The sequence below is a fragment of the Balaenoptera borealis genome, assembly GCF_965194805.1.
Source record: "Balaenoptera borealis genome assembly, chromosome: 14".
NCBI classification, from domain to species: Eukaryota; Metazoa; Chordata; class Mammalia; order Artiodactyla; family Balaenopteridae; genus Balaenoptera; species Balaenoptera borealis.
The window spans coordinates 70,853,921-70,872,985 of NC_138875.1; the positions used below are offsets into that span (position 1 = coordinate 70,853,921).

Below are 19,065 nucleotides of genomic sequence, written 5' to 3' on the forward strand. Positions count from 1 at the left end.
ATCCTCTGAAAAAAAATCTCTAAGACAGCTCTTTCGGGCTCTTTCTCATCGGTGAGCCTGTTACAGACATTTTTAATGTTTAAGCAAGGGCGTATATTCAGGCATTTCTATAATCATCCTGATGACGAGCGCTTGACGTTATGAGCCCCGTTGCATGTTGGGATGGAACGGGGCGGAAGGCTTAGAGGAGGCGCAGCGCCTTCTGGGATGCAGAGGGGAGTCGCACTCCGAGGTGTGGGAGCACGAGTTGCGTTGTCATGGTAACGGTAACGGTTGCTGGGCGTCGTCGGAACTTGTCTCCCTTGTCTGAGAGGCCGCCTTGGCGGTAAGTGAAGCTGGACTCGCTTCGCCGTTGGCCATTGGCTTTTACTTTTGTCCGTTCGCTGTTACCGGGATAAACAGAACAAAAGCAGACTTTTTTCTTCACAGAGGTGGAGAGACTCGAGAGGCCACTTAGATTTTATGAGCCTTAGCGGAGGGTTGAAAAATGACGAAAGACCAAGCAGCATTACAGAACTCGTGGTATATTTAAAATGCACATTTAACACGTTTGAGCTTTTAATATGTATACACAAATTTCGTAGTGTGTTCCTCAAAGAATAATTACAAGATTTATACAAATATTCACACCAAGTGGTGTGGTCCGGGAAGACGGTAAAATTTGTAAAATTTGATGTTTTCTTCTTTCAGGCCTCTAAACTCCATTTGGAGATTGCCTCAAATTTTTATTTATTTATTTATTATTTAATTTATTTTTGACTGCTGCGGCACATGGGATCTTCACTGAGGCATGGGGGATCTTTCGTTGTAGCTCACAGGCTCCCCATCGTGGTGCGTGGGCTTCTCTCTAGTTCCGGCATGAGGGTTTTTCTCTCTCTAGTTGTGGCGCTCTGGTTCCAGAGCGTGTAGGCTCTGTAGTTTGTGGTACATGGGCTCTAGTTGAGGCGCGAGAGCTCCGTAGTTGTGGCGCACCGGCTTAGTTGCCCCCAGCATGTGGGATCTTAATTCTCTGACCAGGGATCGAACCTGTATCCCCTGCATTGTAAGGTGGACTTTTTACCACTGGACCACCAGGGAAGTCCCAATATTGCCTCAAAATTTTAAATTTGAGGCCCTGTGAATGTGACCTGACCAAAGGTTGTGGTCATAGAACTCGCCCTTTAAAGGTAAATACAGACATTAAGCACTGGCTAGTGCTTGTTTTGAACAATGTGCATTTTATTATGTACTTTCAATTAAAGCTAAAATAAAATAAAAACCTAGTGATTCTACAAACAGCGAAAAATGAAATGAAATGAAAACCGGGTAGGGGAAGGTGAGCTGGCAAAACTTTGAACGAACTTGCCAGAGAGGTGTGAGGAAAACCAGGGTCATGTGGTGCTCACAGCAGAAGACCAAGGAGTGTTCCAGAAAGGGGGCAGTAGAGAAGGAAGGATGGCAAAGATTGGTGCCACCATGAAAGTTATAAAAGGTGCAGAGGTGGTGGTCTCTATCACATCTCTGTTTAATTCATCAGTCTGGTGCCTGCAGAAACTGGATTGATTCTGGAGAATGACTATAGATTACTGTGCACTCATCCAAGTAATAGCCCTGATCACAATTCATGTGCTTGAAATTGTTTCATTGCTAGAGCAGATTATAAGGCTTGAGATTTGTGGTTTGCTGCCATTGATTTAGCAAGTTCATTCTTTTACATTCCACTTAGAAAAGAGGATCAGGACTTTCCTGGCAGTCAAGTGGTTAAGACTCCACGCTTCCAATGCAGGGGGCGCAGGTTCGATCCCTGGTCTGGTAACTAAGATCCCACATGCTGCGTGGTGCGGCCAAAAAACATAGAGGATCAGAAATACTTCTCATTCTCATGGAACTGACAGTAATATTCATTTAGTTTTACGTTGGGGCTATGTTAACTCTCCTGCCCTCTGTCATAATACTAGTCTGAAGAGATCTGGATCATTGGAACAGCCCACAGATGTGACACTGATCTGTTACATTGATATTATGCTGATCAGACAGGACATGGAGAGGGCTCTGAAGCAGGTCCTGGCTGCAGAGCAAACCGTGCCCCACTTGGACCATCGGATCCAGCAGACCCTATGGTGTTGGTGGAGTCAGCGGAGGGAAAGATGCAGTATAGAGCTTATGGCAAACCCCAGTGGGAGAATCACAATGCAGAACTCTGGAATTCTTGGGCAAGGTCATGCCACCTACTGCAGAGAAGTATACACCATTGAAGAAATACCTGCTGGCTTGTTACTGAGCCCCGGTAGAAAACAGCTGGCCATTGGTCATCAAGTGACCAAGTTCAGAACTGCCAAATATGAGTTGGGTTATTTTGGACCCAGTGAGGAATAAAAGTAAATGGGCCCAGCAGAGGTCATTGTAAATATAATCAAGCCCTCCTGGGACCAGATGGCACAAGTAAGCTGCCTGAGCAAGTAGCCTAGGCCTCCTGTTGCACACTACAGTTGCTCCAAAATCCCTTCCCTGTTTGCACCTAAGCCTGTATGGAGGTCCCACATGACTAGCCGAAACCGAGGAGGAAAAGACTCAAGCTTGGTTTATGGACAGGTTGACTCAGTGCACAGGTGCAAAGCAAAAATAGACCACAGCTACATAGCAGCCACTTTCAGGGTTGGTCTTGAAAGACAGTGGAGATGGAAAATCTTTCCAATGGGTGGAGCTGCAAGCAGTCATCCGCTTTTTATGGAAGGAGAAGTGGCCCAAGTTGAAAATACAGATAGGTTCCTGAGCAGTGGTCAGTGGTCTGGCTGTCTGGAAGGGGTTCTGGAAGGGGATCTGGAAGGAAAAGGACTAGAATGTAGAGATAAGGAGGTCTGAGGTAGAGGCATATGGCTGGATGAGAGAAATAGAGAAAACACTGAGCCCCCAATATGCCACAATTCCTTGAGGAGACCAACTGGCCATTTGATAATTCAGCTACAGTGGGCCTTTCTGTCCTGGAAATGTCACCAGTTTGTCCTCAGAGAGAGATACCTAACCTAGGCAAGGGTCTGCCTTGTCTGCCTGCAGAGTCTCAGCCAGAGCCACTATTCAGCAGCCTATGGAATGCCTGATCTACAAGCATGGAATCCCACGTATCATAGCCTTCAACCAGGGACCCGTTTTACATGCAGGGAGGTGTAGGAGTAGGCCCATGGCCTTGGGATCCCATGGATATACCACCTACTGCACCATCCAGAGACATCCAGCATCACAGAATGCTGGAACAGCCTTCTACAAGCATAGCTGAGGTACCAGCTTGAAGGAAATACTCTGTGATAAGCCAACCCACTTACTCCCAATGACTCACTGGGAGAATATTGTGCTTCCCATTCCTGTAACTCTGAGCTCTGCAATGTTGGAGACCCTGGTCCTCAAAGAGGACATGCTTTTCCCAGGGGATGCAGAAAGGGTTCCATTGAATTATAAGTTATGGCTACCACATGGGTACTTTGACCTTCTTGTGCACAGAGACCAGCAGGTTTGAAGAAGAGTCACTGTACTGCCAGGGGTAATTGACCTTGAGCAGCTGGAAGAGGTCACACTGCTCTACACAATGGGGATGGGACAACACGTGCAGAACCCAGGTGAGCTGCTTGGGAGCCTCCTGGTACTCCATTGCCCACTGCAACTGAGAATGGACACATGAATTACCCCTGGCACGAAAAGAGTTAACATACCAAGGGTTCACGACCCTCAGCAATAAGGTTTGGGTTATGCTATCACCAGGACCTGCTGAGGTAAGAGCTGAGACTCAGGTGAGTTTAAGATGGATGGTGGAAGAAGATGAATACCAACTGCAGCCCTGAGCCACTGATCAACCAAAGCAATGGAGGTTGTAGTTTATTCCAGTAGCATCCCTTTTCTTAGGTTCCACTCAGGAAGAGAGGCCCATGGAACTATCCCTGAACCTGTGTGGAGAAGTAAATGTATGTGGTGCAAGGGGTGGACTGTAGTGGCTTCAAAACATGCCTCTCAGGTCTCCTACTGTGGGGAGCACAATTGCCCGATCGCCCCAGCTGTGCTCTGAAATCCATCGAGTGCTAGTGCGAAGGCTGTGCTTCCCATGGGCTCCCAGCCAATGACTGAGCACAGCAAGGATACTGAGGGAGGCCTGGTCCTTGGAGTCACAGGACTCCTCTGCTGGGTGACTGTTTTGTGTCAGTCTCAGCCTATCATCGATAGTGATGCTATCAGCTAGGAGTGCCTGGGGGGCCTGTACTACCAGTGGGAGCTCCCCCCACCCCAGACGTTTCCCCGACTGGAGCCAGTGTCGTGGATGGACCAGTCCTTGTGGTTCTCACTGTGATTGCAAGATACACCTCAGCAACAACCATTAGGGAACTTTGGGGGGAAAAAAAAGGTTTATTACTCACAAGTCCTGGAGGGTACCTGGCACGTCTGGGGCCACACAGCAAGGTCACAGGAAGAGAGAGAGAGAGCATGCACCTGGGGTTTTGCCTTTATTGGGGTTGAGGATGAGGTGCCTAGGGTTTCACAGGTTCACTCTTTATTGGCAAATTTAAAACAGAAGAGCCAGAATTAGGACACGGGAAGGGAAAAGTGGGTTCACTCAAGCAGTCAGTTATATAGTTATATATAGTTATATAGGTTACCCAGGACTTTCTAAAAGGGGAATTTTGGGGAATTCCCTGGGGGTCTAGCAGTTAGGACTCTGCACTTTCACTGCCGAAGAGGCAGGTTCAATCCCTGGTCAGGGAACTAAGATCTCACAAGCTGCTGGGCTAAAAGAAAAAAGGGGGGGAGGGACTTCATGGGTGGGGGCAGCCTGTCTCCTTATCTATTTGTTTAGCTAGTAACTGTGTCCCGCAAAATGTTTGAGGTGCATGTCTTTGAAATGAATGCCTCAGCAATCGAAAGCTTAATGTCAGGCACTTACAATTAAAAAAAAAAAAAGCTTACTGTCAGGCACTTACACAACAGTAACTTTTTTTTTTTTTTAATTTATTTTTATTTTTGGCTGCATTGGGTCTTTGTTGCTGCGCTCAGGCTTTTCTCTAGTTGCGGTGAGCGGGGGCTACTCTTTGTTGCGGTGCTCAGGCTTCTCATTGGGTGACTTCTCTTGTTGCAGAGCACGGGCTCTAGGCATACGGGCTTCAGTAGTTGTGGCACGTGGGCTCGGTAGTTGTGGCTCGCAGGCTCTAGAGCGCAGGCTCAGTAGTTGTGGCGCATGGGCTTAGTTGCTCCGTGGCATGTGGGATCTTCCCAGACCAGGGCTCAAACACGTGTCCCCTGCATTGGCTGGCGGATTCTTAACCACTGCGCCACCAGGGAAGCCCCAGTACAGTAACTTTGATCCCAGGGCTTGCCGTAGGCCTTGCTGAAAGTTTCTTAAATCTCTACAGCATTAATTATTAGAGAAATGCAAATCAAAACTACAATGAGGGGACTTCCCTGGTGGCGCAGTGGTTAAGAATCCGCCTGCCAATGCAGGGGACATGGGTTCGAGCCCTGGTCCGGGAAGATCCCACATGCGGCTGAGCGACTAGGCCTGTGCGCCACAACTGCTGAGCCTGCGCTCTGGAGCCTGCGAGCCACAACTAATGAGCCCACGTGCCACAACTGCTGAGGCCTGTGCGCCTAGAGCCCGTGCTCTGCAACAAGTGAAACCACTGCAACGAGAAGCCCGCACACCACAACAAAGAGTAGCCCCCGCTCGCCACAACTGGAGAAAGCCCATGCACAGCAACAAAGACCCAACGCAGCCAAAAATAAATAAATAAATAATAAAATAAATAAAAAAAAAAACTACAATGAGGTATCACCTTACACTGATCAGAATGGCCATTATCAAAAAATCTAGAAACATAACTAATAAGAACCTGCTATATAAAAAATAAAATTCAAAAATTCAGAAACAAAAATATCTAGAAACAATAAATGCCAGAAAGGGTGTGGTGAAAAGGGAACCCTCCTGCACTGTTGGTGGGAATGTAAATTGATACAGCCACTGTGGAGAACAGTATGGAGTTTCCTTAAAAAACTAAAAATAGAACTACCATATGACCCAGCAATCCCACTACTGGGCATATACCCAGAGAAAACCATAATTCAAAAAGACACATGCACCCCAATGTTCATTGCAGCACTATTTACAATAGCCAGGACATGGAAGCAACCTAAATGCCCATTGACTGACGAATGGATAAAGAAGATGTGGTACATATATACAATGAAATATTACTCAGCCATAAGAAGGAACGAAATTGGGTCATTTGTAGAGATGTGGATGGATCTAGAGACTGTCATACAGTGAAGTAAGTCAGAAAGAGAAAAACAAATATCGTATATTAACGCATATATGTGGAACCTAGAAAAATGGTACAGATGAACTGGTTTGCAGGGCAGAAATAGAGACACAGATGTCGAGAACAAACGTATGGACACCAAGGGGGGAAGTGGCAGGGGTGGTGGTGGTGGTGTGATGAATTGGGAGATTGACATATATACACTAATATGTATAAAATAGATAATAAGAACCTGCTGTATAAAAAATAAATTAAATTCAAAAATTCAAAAAAACAAAAACAAAAAGACATGTACCACAATGTTCATTGCAGCACTATTTACAATAACCAGGACATGGAACCAACCTAAATGTCCATCAACAGATGAATGGACAAAGAAGATGTGGCACATATATACAGTGGAATATTACTCACCATAAAAAGAAACGAAATTGAGTTATTTGTAGTGAGGTGGATGAACCTAGAGTCTGTCATACAGAGTGAAGTAAGTCAGAAAGAGAAAAACAAACACCATATGCTAACACATATATATGGAATCTAAAAAAAAAAAAAAAAAAAAGGTACTGATGAACCTAGTTGCAGAGCAGGAATAAAGAGGTAGACATAGAGAATGGACTTGAGGACATGAGGTGGGAGGGCGAAGCTGGGGCGAAGTGAGAGTAGGATTGACATATATACACTACCGAATGTAAAATAGTTAGCTAGTGGGAAGCAGCAGCATAGCACAGGGAGATCGGCTTGGTGCTTTGCGATGACCTAGAGAGGTGGGATAGGGAGGGTGTGAGGGAGGCTCAAGAGGGAGGGGATGTGGGGATATATATATATGCATATGGCTGATTCACTTTGTTGTACAACAGTAACTAACACAGTATTGTGAAGCAATTATACTCCAGTAAAGATCTATTAAAAAAAAATATCTCTACAGCAGTCTCAGACCTCCCTTACCTATTTCCTTCCTTCCCTCTCTCCTTCACAGGGGTCAGACCTGCACCATAGTCTAACAGGTCTGCTGGCTTCCTCTGGTTCCCTTTCCCTTTACACTCACAGAATTTTCCCCAATCAATCCTATGCACATCTAATACCATCTTGGCATCTGCTCTTGGAGGACCAGGACTAACAAACTAACACAACCGGTCATAGATTTATAGCTTGATTTTTCACAAACCAAATACACCCATATAAGCAGCACCCAGCTCAGGAAACAGAACATGACCAGCACCCAGGAGCCTTCCCTGCAGTGCTCCCTTCCAGTTCCTATCCCTCAAAGAGAATCACTAATCAAATTCCCACAGCATACCTTAGTTTTGCCTATTTTTCAACTCTATCTGAACAAAAAAATGTCACCTGCTGTATCAGTAAAAAAAAAAAGGATGTTCCTGCCATCAGGCCATCAGCCACTGCAGCAGCCTCACTGGGCATCCTTGCTGCCAAGTCCAAGCTCATACTGCTCACTGCACGACAGGCCAATAAATTGAGAGATGAGTTGTTGGGGCAAGGAATAGCGACTTTATTCAGAAAGCCAGCAGACCGAGAAAATGGTGGACTCCTGTCCCAAAGAACCATCTTGCCTGAGTTAGAATTCAGGCTTCTTTTATACTAAAAGGGGAGGGAGTAAAGTCAAACATTTCCTGGTTCCCGTCAGCCTCAGGAGGGGATGTGTTAGTTTCCTCCTTCCTGTAGTCATTCACAGGTGGGCCTGGTCAGGATGTGAGCTAAACAAAGGGATTTTAGCTTAGTGCTCATAACCTGGGAGGCAGGGGTTCCAGAGGTGGGCCATTATAATTCAAGCTTATAGGCAACATCCCTTTAGTGATTAACTTGTAATAGAATTCCCTATTACACACTGAGGGGATTCAGAATGGAGAAAAACAGGATACTGGCCCTAGATAGCTAAGGTGCATATCAAAGGAATGATTTCAATGAGCCCAGACTCTTGCATCTTCCCATACATAGAAAAGCACTAAATTCATTAACTTGAGATGTCTGTTTTCTCTTTAATTAACAGTAATCTTTTGATGTTCCAACTACCTGGGCTTTTTGTTGTTTTTCGTTTGTTTGTTGTTTCTTTGTGTGTTTTTTGTTTGTTTATTTTTTTGCAAAAACTCCTCTATGTATCCTGGCTCCTCCCTTACCTCTTCGGAACAGTCCCTTAGAGTTATCTGAGAGGCTGTCTCCTGGGCTTAAGTCCTCAGAAAGTCTGCTAAATAAAACATAATTCTAAACTATTTTTTTAATACTTATTTATTTATTTTATTTATTTTGGCTGTGCCGGGTCTTAGTTGTGGCACGCGGGATCTTCAGTGCGGCATGTGGGATCTTTAGTTGCAGCATGCGTGCGGGATCCAGTTCCCCGACCAGGGGTCGAACCTGGGCCCCCTGCATTGAGAGTGCAGAGTCTTACCCACTGGACCACCAGGGAAGTCCCAATTCTAAACTTTTAGGTTGTGCATTTTTTTCAGTCGACAATTATATCAATTGAATCTCATAGTATGGTTTGTCAAGAACTGTGAAGGGTATGAGATGTTACTCCACTCACACAGATACGTAACTTTTATATGTGAATACTGCAGAAACATGAGGCTTCTGGGTCAGGGAACAGAGCTCTATCTTGATACTCACAACCAGATTAACAGCCAGGGTAACATTGCAGCATCCTTCCCCACACCTAGACCCACAGGCAGTGCAATGAGAGCTGATGGAAACTTTGTATATGAGTGCCAAGTTACACCCCGTAAATGAAGGATAGAGAACAACAGATTTTCTAATTTCTACCTGCAGGAGAAAAGCAGCTGCCTCTCCTCTGCTTCTTGGAGATTGAATGAAAAGTATCTTAGATACTCACCCTAACCCATTCAAATGTAAATGAATTGCTTCAAGAACTGGATAAGCCCCAGTGTCTGGCTTCTGTGACCTAGAGGTGTTTGGATGTGTGGACTTCATCCCTTTTGACAGGGAGATAGCTCCCTAGTCTTCCTGGTACCTTTGGGAGCTTAACTCTGGGCCTAGTCTGGGCTGTAACCATTTGACTCTCTCAGGGAGATAAGTTCTATTATCGTTTTGTTTCTGTCTCTCCCCCGCCCCCCTGCCCCCGGCCACAGCATGCCGGATTGAACCCGAGCTTCTGCAGTGCAAGAGTGGAGTCTTAACCACTGGACCACCAGGGAAGTCCCTATTATCCTTTTGGATAAGACCAGTTAACTACACAAATGGCTACAGATTAAAGTCTTATGGTATGTGGAAAGCAAAATGCTTTTAGGGGAAGTTAAAGCAAGCATTTACTCTTTATATTGTATACATTTCCACATCTCAGGAGGCTAGGGCTTTTTACAGGAGGACTGAGACATCCATGGAGATTTTAGTTCCCTACATGCTGTGTTTTCTTTTTTGTCTGGCTTCTTTCAATCAACATTATGTTTGTGAAATTCATCCTTCTTGTTGTGTGAATGTTCACTCATGCTAATTGCCATATAGAATATACCATACTTTATCCATTCTATTCTTGGTGGAGATTAGGTAGTGTAAAAATTCAACCAAATGTGGAGATAGGGAACAGTCCACAAGACTACTCCCACTCTGACACCAGTTGCAAGTGCACGGGTCCCTGAGATGATCCTCAGTTTTGATAATTCACTAGACGGACCTTCGAAACTCAATGAAAGCTGTTATACCACAGTTAACAGTTTATTACAGGGAAAGATACAGATTAAAATCAGCCAAGGGAAGAGACACTTGGGACAGGGTTTAGGAAAGTACCAAACTTGGAGTTTAGTCATCCGTCCCCTAGAGACTCAGGGCAGTGTTACTTTCCTGGCATCAATGCATGACACTATGCATGGAGTATTGCCAACCAGGGAAGCTCACCAAAGCCTTGGTGTCCAGAGTCTTTACTGGGCTCCATCACTCACGCAGGGTTGACTACCCATGTGGCTGATAACAATTTCCAGCCCTCTGGAGGTCCAAGCTGGTGTCACATGAACCAAAGTGCCCCACCCTAAAAAACCGTTATCTGTCTGGCTCAAGGCCCCCAGTCAAACAAGGACACTCCTATCAGGCATGACATTCCAAGGGCTTAGAGATTACCTCCCAGAAGCTGAGGGCAAAGGCCAGTCCTCCATTTCTCCTTGCGGTTTTATCAGAATTCACCTTTTATTTTGTAGCTATATTATTAGGTTTAGAATGGTTTAAAAAAATCTTAGTGAATTGAGTCTTTTATCAATATGTGGTAACCCTCTGTTCTGGTCATTGTTGTTGTGTAACAAATTATCTCAAAATTTAGTGATTTAAAACAAGAATCATTTTGTTATCTCATGGTTTCTGTGGGTTAAAAATTCGGCATGGGGGAATTCCCTGGCAGTCCAATGGTTAGGACTCTGTGCTTCCTCTGCAGGGGGCACAGGTTCAATCCCTGGTCAGGGAACTAAGATCCCTGTGTGGCACGGCCATAAAAAAATAAATAAATAGAAATTGGGGATGGGGTCAGTTGACTGTTTCTGTCTATAAGTCTAATGCAGTTGAAATCACGAAAGCTGGAATAGTCTGAGGGCTGGAGAAGCTGGGGGCTGGCTGGACATGCTTCTGTCTCTTCAGGTAATCGAAGGGCTTCTTCAGGTAATCATGTGGATTACTTTCCTGGGCCAATTTAGGCTTCCACCCAGGATAGCAGCCTCAGGGCGGTTGGACTGCTTACACAACAGCTCTCAAGTGTTGCCACGAGCAAGGTGGCAGTGCATTTTCTTTTCTGACTTGAAGTCATATATTATCACTTCTCCTACATTCTGCAACTTACAAGCAAGTCACAAATCTGCCCAGATTCAAAGGGAGGGGACTTAAGACTTTGTGGATGAATGACAAAATTATAGAAGACCACAGTGGGACAGGGGGTATTGTTGCAGCCATCTTTGCAAAATACAATCTGATATATGCTCTTTGTCTCTATTAATGCTTTTTGCCTAAGACTATTTGATCTGATAATAATATAGCTAAGCCAACTTTATTTTGGTTGGTATTTTTCTGGTATATCTTTTTCTAACCTTTCACTTTTAATCTTTTTGCATTTTTATGTTATAGGAATTTCTCTTGAAAACAGAATATAGCTGGGTATTTTAAAAACCAACCTGATAGTCTTCACCCTTGAACTGGATAGTTTAATCCATTTACATGGATTGTGATGGCTGATATATTTGGGTTTCTGTCTTCTGTCTTATTTTTGTTCTACCTATTCACTTCTTCTGGGTTTCTTTTTTCTCCCCCTCCTTTTTGTTTTCTTTTAAATTCTCCCCACAATAATTCTGTTTGCCCTTCTACTAGTTTACATACTCTGTTTCTGTTCTTTAAATGATTATCCAAAATTTTTAACTTACACATTTGACTTAGCAGATCCTAAAGTTAATCATTATCTTTGTCTTCTTCAGAAATTTTAATAAAAGGATCTTAATAGACTTTAACTCCAATCTGAACCCTCTAGACTTACATACAATTGTTGAACTTTACCTTAATTTTAAACCCTGTATGTTACACATTATTGGTATTGGTTTATGTACTCAATATTTGTTTACATTTATCTGCAGCCTTGACATTTTCTTTGCTCCCATTCTTACATCTTAGACTTTCCTTCTGGAATCATCTTTTTTTCTCTTCTGGAAGTATGTTAGTCAGGTTCTAGTGCAAGTAAACTCTCAGTTTTTGGGTGTCTTAAAATGTCTTTATTTTACTCTTATTTTTGTTTTTGAGTGATAGTTTCACTGAGTATAGAATTCAAGTGACTAGTACAGTCTCTCAACACAATGAAGATATCATTCTAGTCTGATCTGACTTTCATTGTTATTATTGAGAAGATATCCGTCAGTAGAATTATCATCTCTCTGTAGATAATGTGTCATTTTCTGTCTTTCTATCCAGCTTGAGATTCACTGGGATCCCTCATTCCGAGGATTGATATCTTTCCTCGATTCTGGAAAATCCTCAACCATTATATTTTCAAATATTGCTTCGTCTTTCTCACCATTTTTTTTCCTCCTGTAGTTTCCATTAGACTTATGTTGGACCATCTTACTCTGTCTTCCATGCCTCTTAACAGCTCACATTTTTTTGAAATCACATTTTTATTGATTTAACTTGCAAAAAAGAAGCATGAACTTAGTATGTATGGGCTGATTGAGACAAAATTGAAGTCAATCAACTATGATATTTGATAACCTATCAAAAAGATGATACTAAGATTTTAATTTCTACTAAGAACAATTAAAATCAAGATGTGAGTCTTTGAGCAACTGGTTAAAAAGTAGCATCACTTTTAACCTAGTCTCCCAAAAGAACCCCCATTCTCCATAAGTTGCTTAAAATCAGTAGACCCGCCAGAACATAGGATTATTTATTTAAGGACACCAGCAAAATACCTTCAAATTCCACAGAAATGATGAGGTGATCATTTTAAGGACTCCTCCTTTTTTTTTAAAAAAAGTAGACTTTATTTTGGGGACTTCCCTGGTGGTCCAGTGGTTAAGAATCCGCCTTCCAATGCAGGGGACGTGGCTTCGATCCCTGGTCGGGGAACTAAGATCCCACATGCCACGGGGCAACTAAGCCCACGTGCCACAATTACTGAGCCCACGTGCCACAACTAGAGAGAAGCCTATGAGCCGCAACTAAGACCCAATGCAGCCAAATAAATAAATAGATAGATAGATAGATAGATTTTATTTTTAATTTTTTTCCCCCCACGCCACACAGCATGCGGGATCTTAGTTCCCTGACAAGGAATCGAACCTACACCCCCTGCATTGGGAGCGTGGAGTCTTAACCACTGAACTGCCAGGAAAGTCGCCAGGACTTTATTTTTTAGAACAGCTTTAGCTTTACATAAAAATTGAGTAGATGGTGCAGAGAATTCCCATATATCCCACAGTCAGTTTCTCTTATTATTAACATCTAACATTAGTATGGTACATTTGTTACAATTAATGAACCAATATTGATACTTTATTATTAATATACATTATTCAGATTTCCTTAGTTTTAAACCTAATATCTTTTTTTTTTTTTTTCTGTTCCAGGACACCACGTTACATTTGTCATGTCTCCTTAGGCTCCTCTTGGCTGTGACAGTTTCTCAGACCTTCCTTATTTGTGATGACCTTGACAGTTTTGAGGAGTCCTGGTCAGGTATTTCGCAGGATGTTTGGAATTTGTTTTTTTACTCATGGTTAAACTGGGGGTTGGAGGGACTTCCCTGGCAGTCCAGTGGGTAAGACTCCACGCTCCCAATACAGGGGGCCCAGGTTGGGTCCCTTGTTGGAGAACTAGATCCCACATGCATGCTGCAACTAAGACCCAGCATAGCCAAAATAAATAAATAAAATAAATAATAAATAAATTTTTAAAAAACTGTGGGTTGGAGGAAGAAGACCACAGAGGGGAAGTGCCATTTTCATCACATCCTATCAAGGTTGTATGCTGTCAACATGATTTGTCATTGTTCACCTTGGCTTTGGTCATTTGGTTGACGAATTGCTTGTTGGGCTTCTCGATTGTAAAGATGCTCTTCCTCCCACCCACTTTCCGTACTGTATGTTTTGGAAGGAAGTCACTCTGCACAGCCCACGCTTAGGGAGTGGGGAGTTATGCTCCCCCTCCTTGAAGGCAGAGTATCTACATACATTATTGGGAATTTTTCTGCATGAGAGATTTGTCTCTTATCCATTTGTCTTAGTCTGTCTGGGCTACTATAACAAAATACCATAGACTTGCTATAACAAAATACCATACCATAAGTAGCTTGCAAACAACAGAAATTTGTTTCTCACAATTCTGGAGGCTGGAAAGTCCACGACCAAGGTGCCAACAGATTGGGTGTCTGGTGAGGGATTGCTTTCTGGTTCATAGACAACCAACTTTTCACTGTGTCTTCACATGGCTGAAGGAGTGAGGGCTCTCTCCGGGGTCTCTCTTTTTTTAAAAAATTTTATTCAAATATGGTTGTTTTACAATGTGTTAGTTTCAGGTGTATTATAAAGTGATTCAGTTATTTTATTTATATAGATATATTTATATATATATATTCTTTTTTTAGCATTCTCTTCCATTATAGGTTATTACAAGATATTAAGTATAGTTCCCTGTGCTATACAGTAGGTCCTTGTTAGTTATCTACTGGGGTATGTTTTATAAGGAGTCTAATCCCATGCATGATGGCTCCTAATTACCTCCCAAAGACCCCACCTCCAGAAAACATGGCATTGGGGATTAGGTTTCAACACATGAATTTGGGGGGACACAAACATTCAGTGTATATCAGTGATAATTTATTTGTTGAATCATTTATTTATATCAGTATGTAAGCATGGATATTTATTTTTTACTTTGGGTTATAGTCTAATATCACTTTTGTTGCTCAAATTATTCCAGCTTTGGCCACTAGGGGCCCCCCTTCAGTTTGCTCCTGTATCCCTTTGGCATACTCCATCAGTGTGGGTGCACATGTGCATGTGTGTGTACTTCCTTACCTTCTGGCCCTATAAGATGCTCCAGGCTCATCTTGCATATTTCTTGTCCCAGTCCTAGTATCAGTCATATTAGGGGAACGTGGTTCCTTTTATTGGAGAATGGTTATTATAAATCAAAATCTGGGCACTGGGTAATCTTATTGCTACTGTGCTGTCTTTGCTTCTAGACCCTCTCAGCTGACAGCAAAAAATATGTTTGTGTATACTGTTCTGTTGTGTACACACATACCTATAACTATTTCTGGATGTAACCATCTTTGTCTGTATTAAGCTAAACATGAATTCATACCGATGTCTCCACCACTGCCATCGCCACACAGATCATTCTAGCCTCCTCCCCTTGCTTGTCTGTAAACCCCGACTCCAACAGTGAGAAACCTGCCTTCTGTAACCTGCCATCCATTTGCTTAATTGTTCAATTCCAGTATGCATGTCTGCTAGCATCAGAATTATTAACTCTCACCCTCATGATATAGTGCTTATGTGCAGATCTTTTTGCCTTTATTCTACAGACCCCACTCATCATCAGAGTTTCTTAGGTCAGCACCCTTTCCCCCACTCTTTTTTTTTTTTTAAATAAATTTATTTATTTATTTATTTGTTTTTGGCTGTGTTGGGTCTTCTTTGCTGTGTGCGGGCTTTTCTCTAGTTGCGGCGAGCGGGGGCTACTCTGTTGCGGTGTGCGGGCTTCTCATTGCGGTGGCTTCTCTTGTTGCAGAGCACGGGCTCTAGGCGCGCGGCCTTCAGTAGTTGTGGCTCGTGGACTCTAGAGCACAGGCTCAGTAGCTGTGGCACACGGGCTTATTTGCTCCACGGCATGTGGGATCTTCCCGGACCAGGGCTCGAACCCGTGTCCCCTGCATTGGCAGGCGGATTCTTAACCACTGTGCCACCGGGGAAGTCCTCCCCCACTCTTTTGGTGAGGTTGCTTCATACATTTGTAATACAATTAGATTGTTTGTCGCATTCTGCATTCTATCCTGGGATCCCCTCGTCTCCTGAATAATTTTTTTTTTAACTTGCATGCATTAGGTTCACTCTATTTGCTGTAAAGTTCTATAGGTTTTGACAGATATGTAGCATTATATATCCACCATTATGCTCATACAGTTTTGCCATGCTTGCTTCACCTATTCAACCCTCCCTTCCCCTACTCTTTCCCCCCAGCCTCTGGCAACTACTGATCTTCTTACTATTACTATAGTTTTGCCTTTTCCACAATGCTGTGTAGTAGGAATAATTGGAGACCTTTCAGTCTTGCCCCTTTCTTCCCTTGGCAATATGAATGTAAGTTTCACCCTTGTCTTTTTGTGGCTTAATAGCTCATTTCTTTTACTTTTTAATTTTTTTTGGCTGTGCCACTCAGCATGTGGGATCTTAGTTCCCTGACCAGGGGTCAAACCTGCACGTCCCCTGCATTGGAAGTGTGGAGTCTTAACCACTGGACAGCCAGGGAAGTCCAACAGCTCATTTCTTTTAATTGCTATTTTCAGTCATATAATATTTCATAGTATATATGTGCCAGAATGTGTTTATCCATTCACCTATGGAAAGACACCTTGGTTGCTTCCATTTTTTGGCAATTATGGATAAAGTTGTTATAAACTCTCACATGCAGATTTTTGTGTGGACATAAGTATTCATATCTGTTGGGTAAACAGCTAGGAGCACGATTGTGGAATCTGATAGTGAAACTATGTTTTGCTTTGTAAGCAACTGCCAACTGTCTTCCAAAGTGGCTGTACCATGTTGCATTCCCACCAGCAGTGAGTGACAGTTCCTGTTGCTCCGCATCCTCGCCAACATTTGGTGATGTCAGTGTTTTGGATTTGAGCTATTCTAATAGGTATATAGTGGTATCATTGTTGTTTTAATTTGCAATTACCTGGTGACATATGAAATGGAGCATCTTTTCATATGCTTATTTGCCATCTATATATCATCTCTGGTGAGATGTCTGTTCAGGTCTTTGGTCTATTTTTAAATTGGGTTGTTTGTTTTCTTATTGTTAAGTTTTAAGGGTTCTTTGGATAACCATCTTTTATCAGATATATCATTTGCAAATATTTTCTCCCACACTGTGGCTTGTCTTCTCATTCTCTTGACAGTGTCCTTAGCAGAGCAGAAGTGTTCTGTTTTTTTTTAATGAAGTCCAGCTTAGCAATCATTTCTTTTATAGACCATGCCTTTGATGTTATATCTTAAAAGTCATCACCTCTTCCAGAAGTTTTTTTAGTTTTGTCTCTTACATTTAGGTCCACTTTGAATTAGTTTTTTGTGAAAGGTAAAAGGTATATGCCTAGGATTAATTCTTTTTTTTTGATATATCCGATTGCTCCAGCACCTTTTGTTGAAATTACTGTCCTTTCTCTATTGTCAGTTGCCTTTGCTCCTTTGTCAAAATACCGGTTGACTATTTTTGCGGTAGTCTGTATCTGGGCTCTCTATTCTGTTCTGTTGGTCAGTCTGTTGATTCTTTGACCAATAGTACACCATCTTGATTACTGCAGCTTTATTGTAAATCTGGAAATCAGGTAGTGTCAGTCCTCCAACTTTGTTCTTCTTCAGTGTTTTGTTGGTTATTCTGGTTTTTTTTTTGCCTTTCCACATGACCTTTAGGATCAATTTGTCAATATACACAAAATACCTTACTCGGATTTTGATTGGAATTATTCAAAACTATAGATCATGTTGGGAAGAATTGACATTTAATAAAATTGAGTCTTCCAATCCATGAACACAGAATGCCTCTCCATTTATTTAGAACTTCTTTGATTTCTTTTTTTTTTTAAATTTTTTTTCCAGGGTTCTTCTTTTTTTTTTATTATTAAAGGATAGTTGATTTACAATGTTGTGTTAGTTTCAGGTATACAGCACAGTGATTCAGTTTTATATATATATATATATATATATATATATATATATATATATATAAAACTGAATATATATATATACGCACACACATATATATATGTGTGTGTGTGTGTGTATATATATATATATATATATTCTTTTTCAAACTCTTTTCCCTTATAGGTTATTACAAAGTATTGAGTATAGTTCCCTGTGCTATACAGTAGTTTCTTGTTGGTTATCTATTTTATATATAATAGTGTGTATCTGTTAATCCCATACTCTTGATTTATCCCTCCCCTTCCTTTGGGATTCTTTGAGGCATAGGTTTGAAGTACATTCTGAAAGAGATATCATTTTTTTCTGCCATGTACCAGGCTGGTTTTTAAAATATTATTTATAATAATAATAATAAAAAATCACTTTTAGTCTTCATTATTATTGAAGGTCTTAACAGTGGGAATGGAAGTGCTCCCAGAAAGGCAGGAGCAACAACAGAGGAAGGTCCCTTGGCCACTGCCTGCTGTGACCTCAGTCAATTGTCCCCTCTGAGCCTCAGTTTCTTCATTAACAAACTGGAGGATAATGGAGCAGTTCTGAGGGCTAATTGAAAAAAATGTATGTCCATTGGCACACAGTGGCCACTCAGTTTTTATATCTTGAGTCAGAATCTGTTTCATGAACACAGATTGCGGGCCAGTTTCTTGACCTACTTGAATCTTCATAAAAACTCTCCCATGTGTGGGTATTGTTATGACCCCTTTAGAGATTAAAAAAAGGAGGCTGAGAAATTAACATGCCCAAGTCCACACAGAAGTAAAGGGCATATTTTGCATCTGAGCTCAGTTGGTCAGATGCCAAGTGTCCTTCTAGCTCAGCTATTGCTGGCCGCACCGTGCAGCATACGGAATCTTAGTTCCCGCGACCGGGAATCGAACCCTTGCCTCCTGCAGTGGAAGCATGGAGTCCTAACCACTGGACCGCCAGGGAAGTCCCTAGCTCTGCCATTTCTGATCACAAGGACCTGGAGGCATTGCCTCTTCCACTGTTTCCCTGCCGATCCTCTTTCCTCGGCTACCTCCAGCCTTTACACATTCTGTTCCCTCTGCCTGGAACACTCTCCTTTGCTGGAGAAGTGGCCAAAGGAAAGGAAGATGAGCCCTATATTAACTTTGAAACTGGACCCAGACCTCTGCAAGAGTCGCCTGTAAATTCAGAACAGTTCCAAGGATCTGTCTGAGCAGCTCTCCTGGGACCTGCAAGTAGGAATCCAGTGTGTCCCTTCCTGAGGTCCTGTCAAGACCACTAGTCTTTGAGGAGGGAGGGGGAATGCAGGGGAAAGAGGGGAAGGCTGTTGACAGGATTACTCCAATCCTGCCACAGCATCATTTGATGTTTCCCAGCCTTGTGTTGGGGAGAAAGAATTTTCCTCTACCCTT

At 42.5% G+C, this 19,065-nt stretch overlaps 1 protein-coding gene across 7 annotated transcripts in view; it reads left to right on the top strand.

Annotated features, from left to right (window-relative positions):
* Window positions 1-186: 186 nt before the first annotated feature.
* The window catches only part of TCN2 (transcobalamin 2), a 44,978-nt gene continuing 26,099 nt past the window's right edge, over window positions 187-19,065 (top strand). For 4 of the 7 annotated variants that reach the window (XM_082353127.1, XM_082353128.1, XM_082353130.1 and 1 more), the window contains exons 1-2: window positions 187-325; window positions 13,325-13,433. Coding sequence is in view for 2 of the 7 variants with exons in the window: in XM_082353126.1 (XP_082209252.1) it covers window positions 9,500-9,502; window positions 13,325-13,433 (112 nt within the window). In the remaining 5 variants the exon portion in view is untranslated. Of the gene's footprint in view, window positions 326-9,484; window positions 9,503-13,324; window positions 13,434-19,065 lie in introns of those variants that run through there. The other 3 variants (XM_082353126.1, XM_082353132.1, XM_082353129.1) reach the window with 3 other exon arrangements.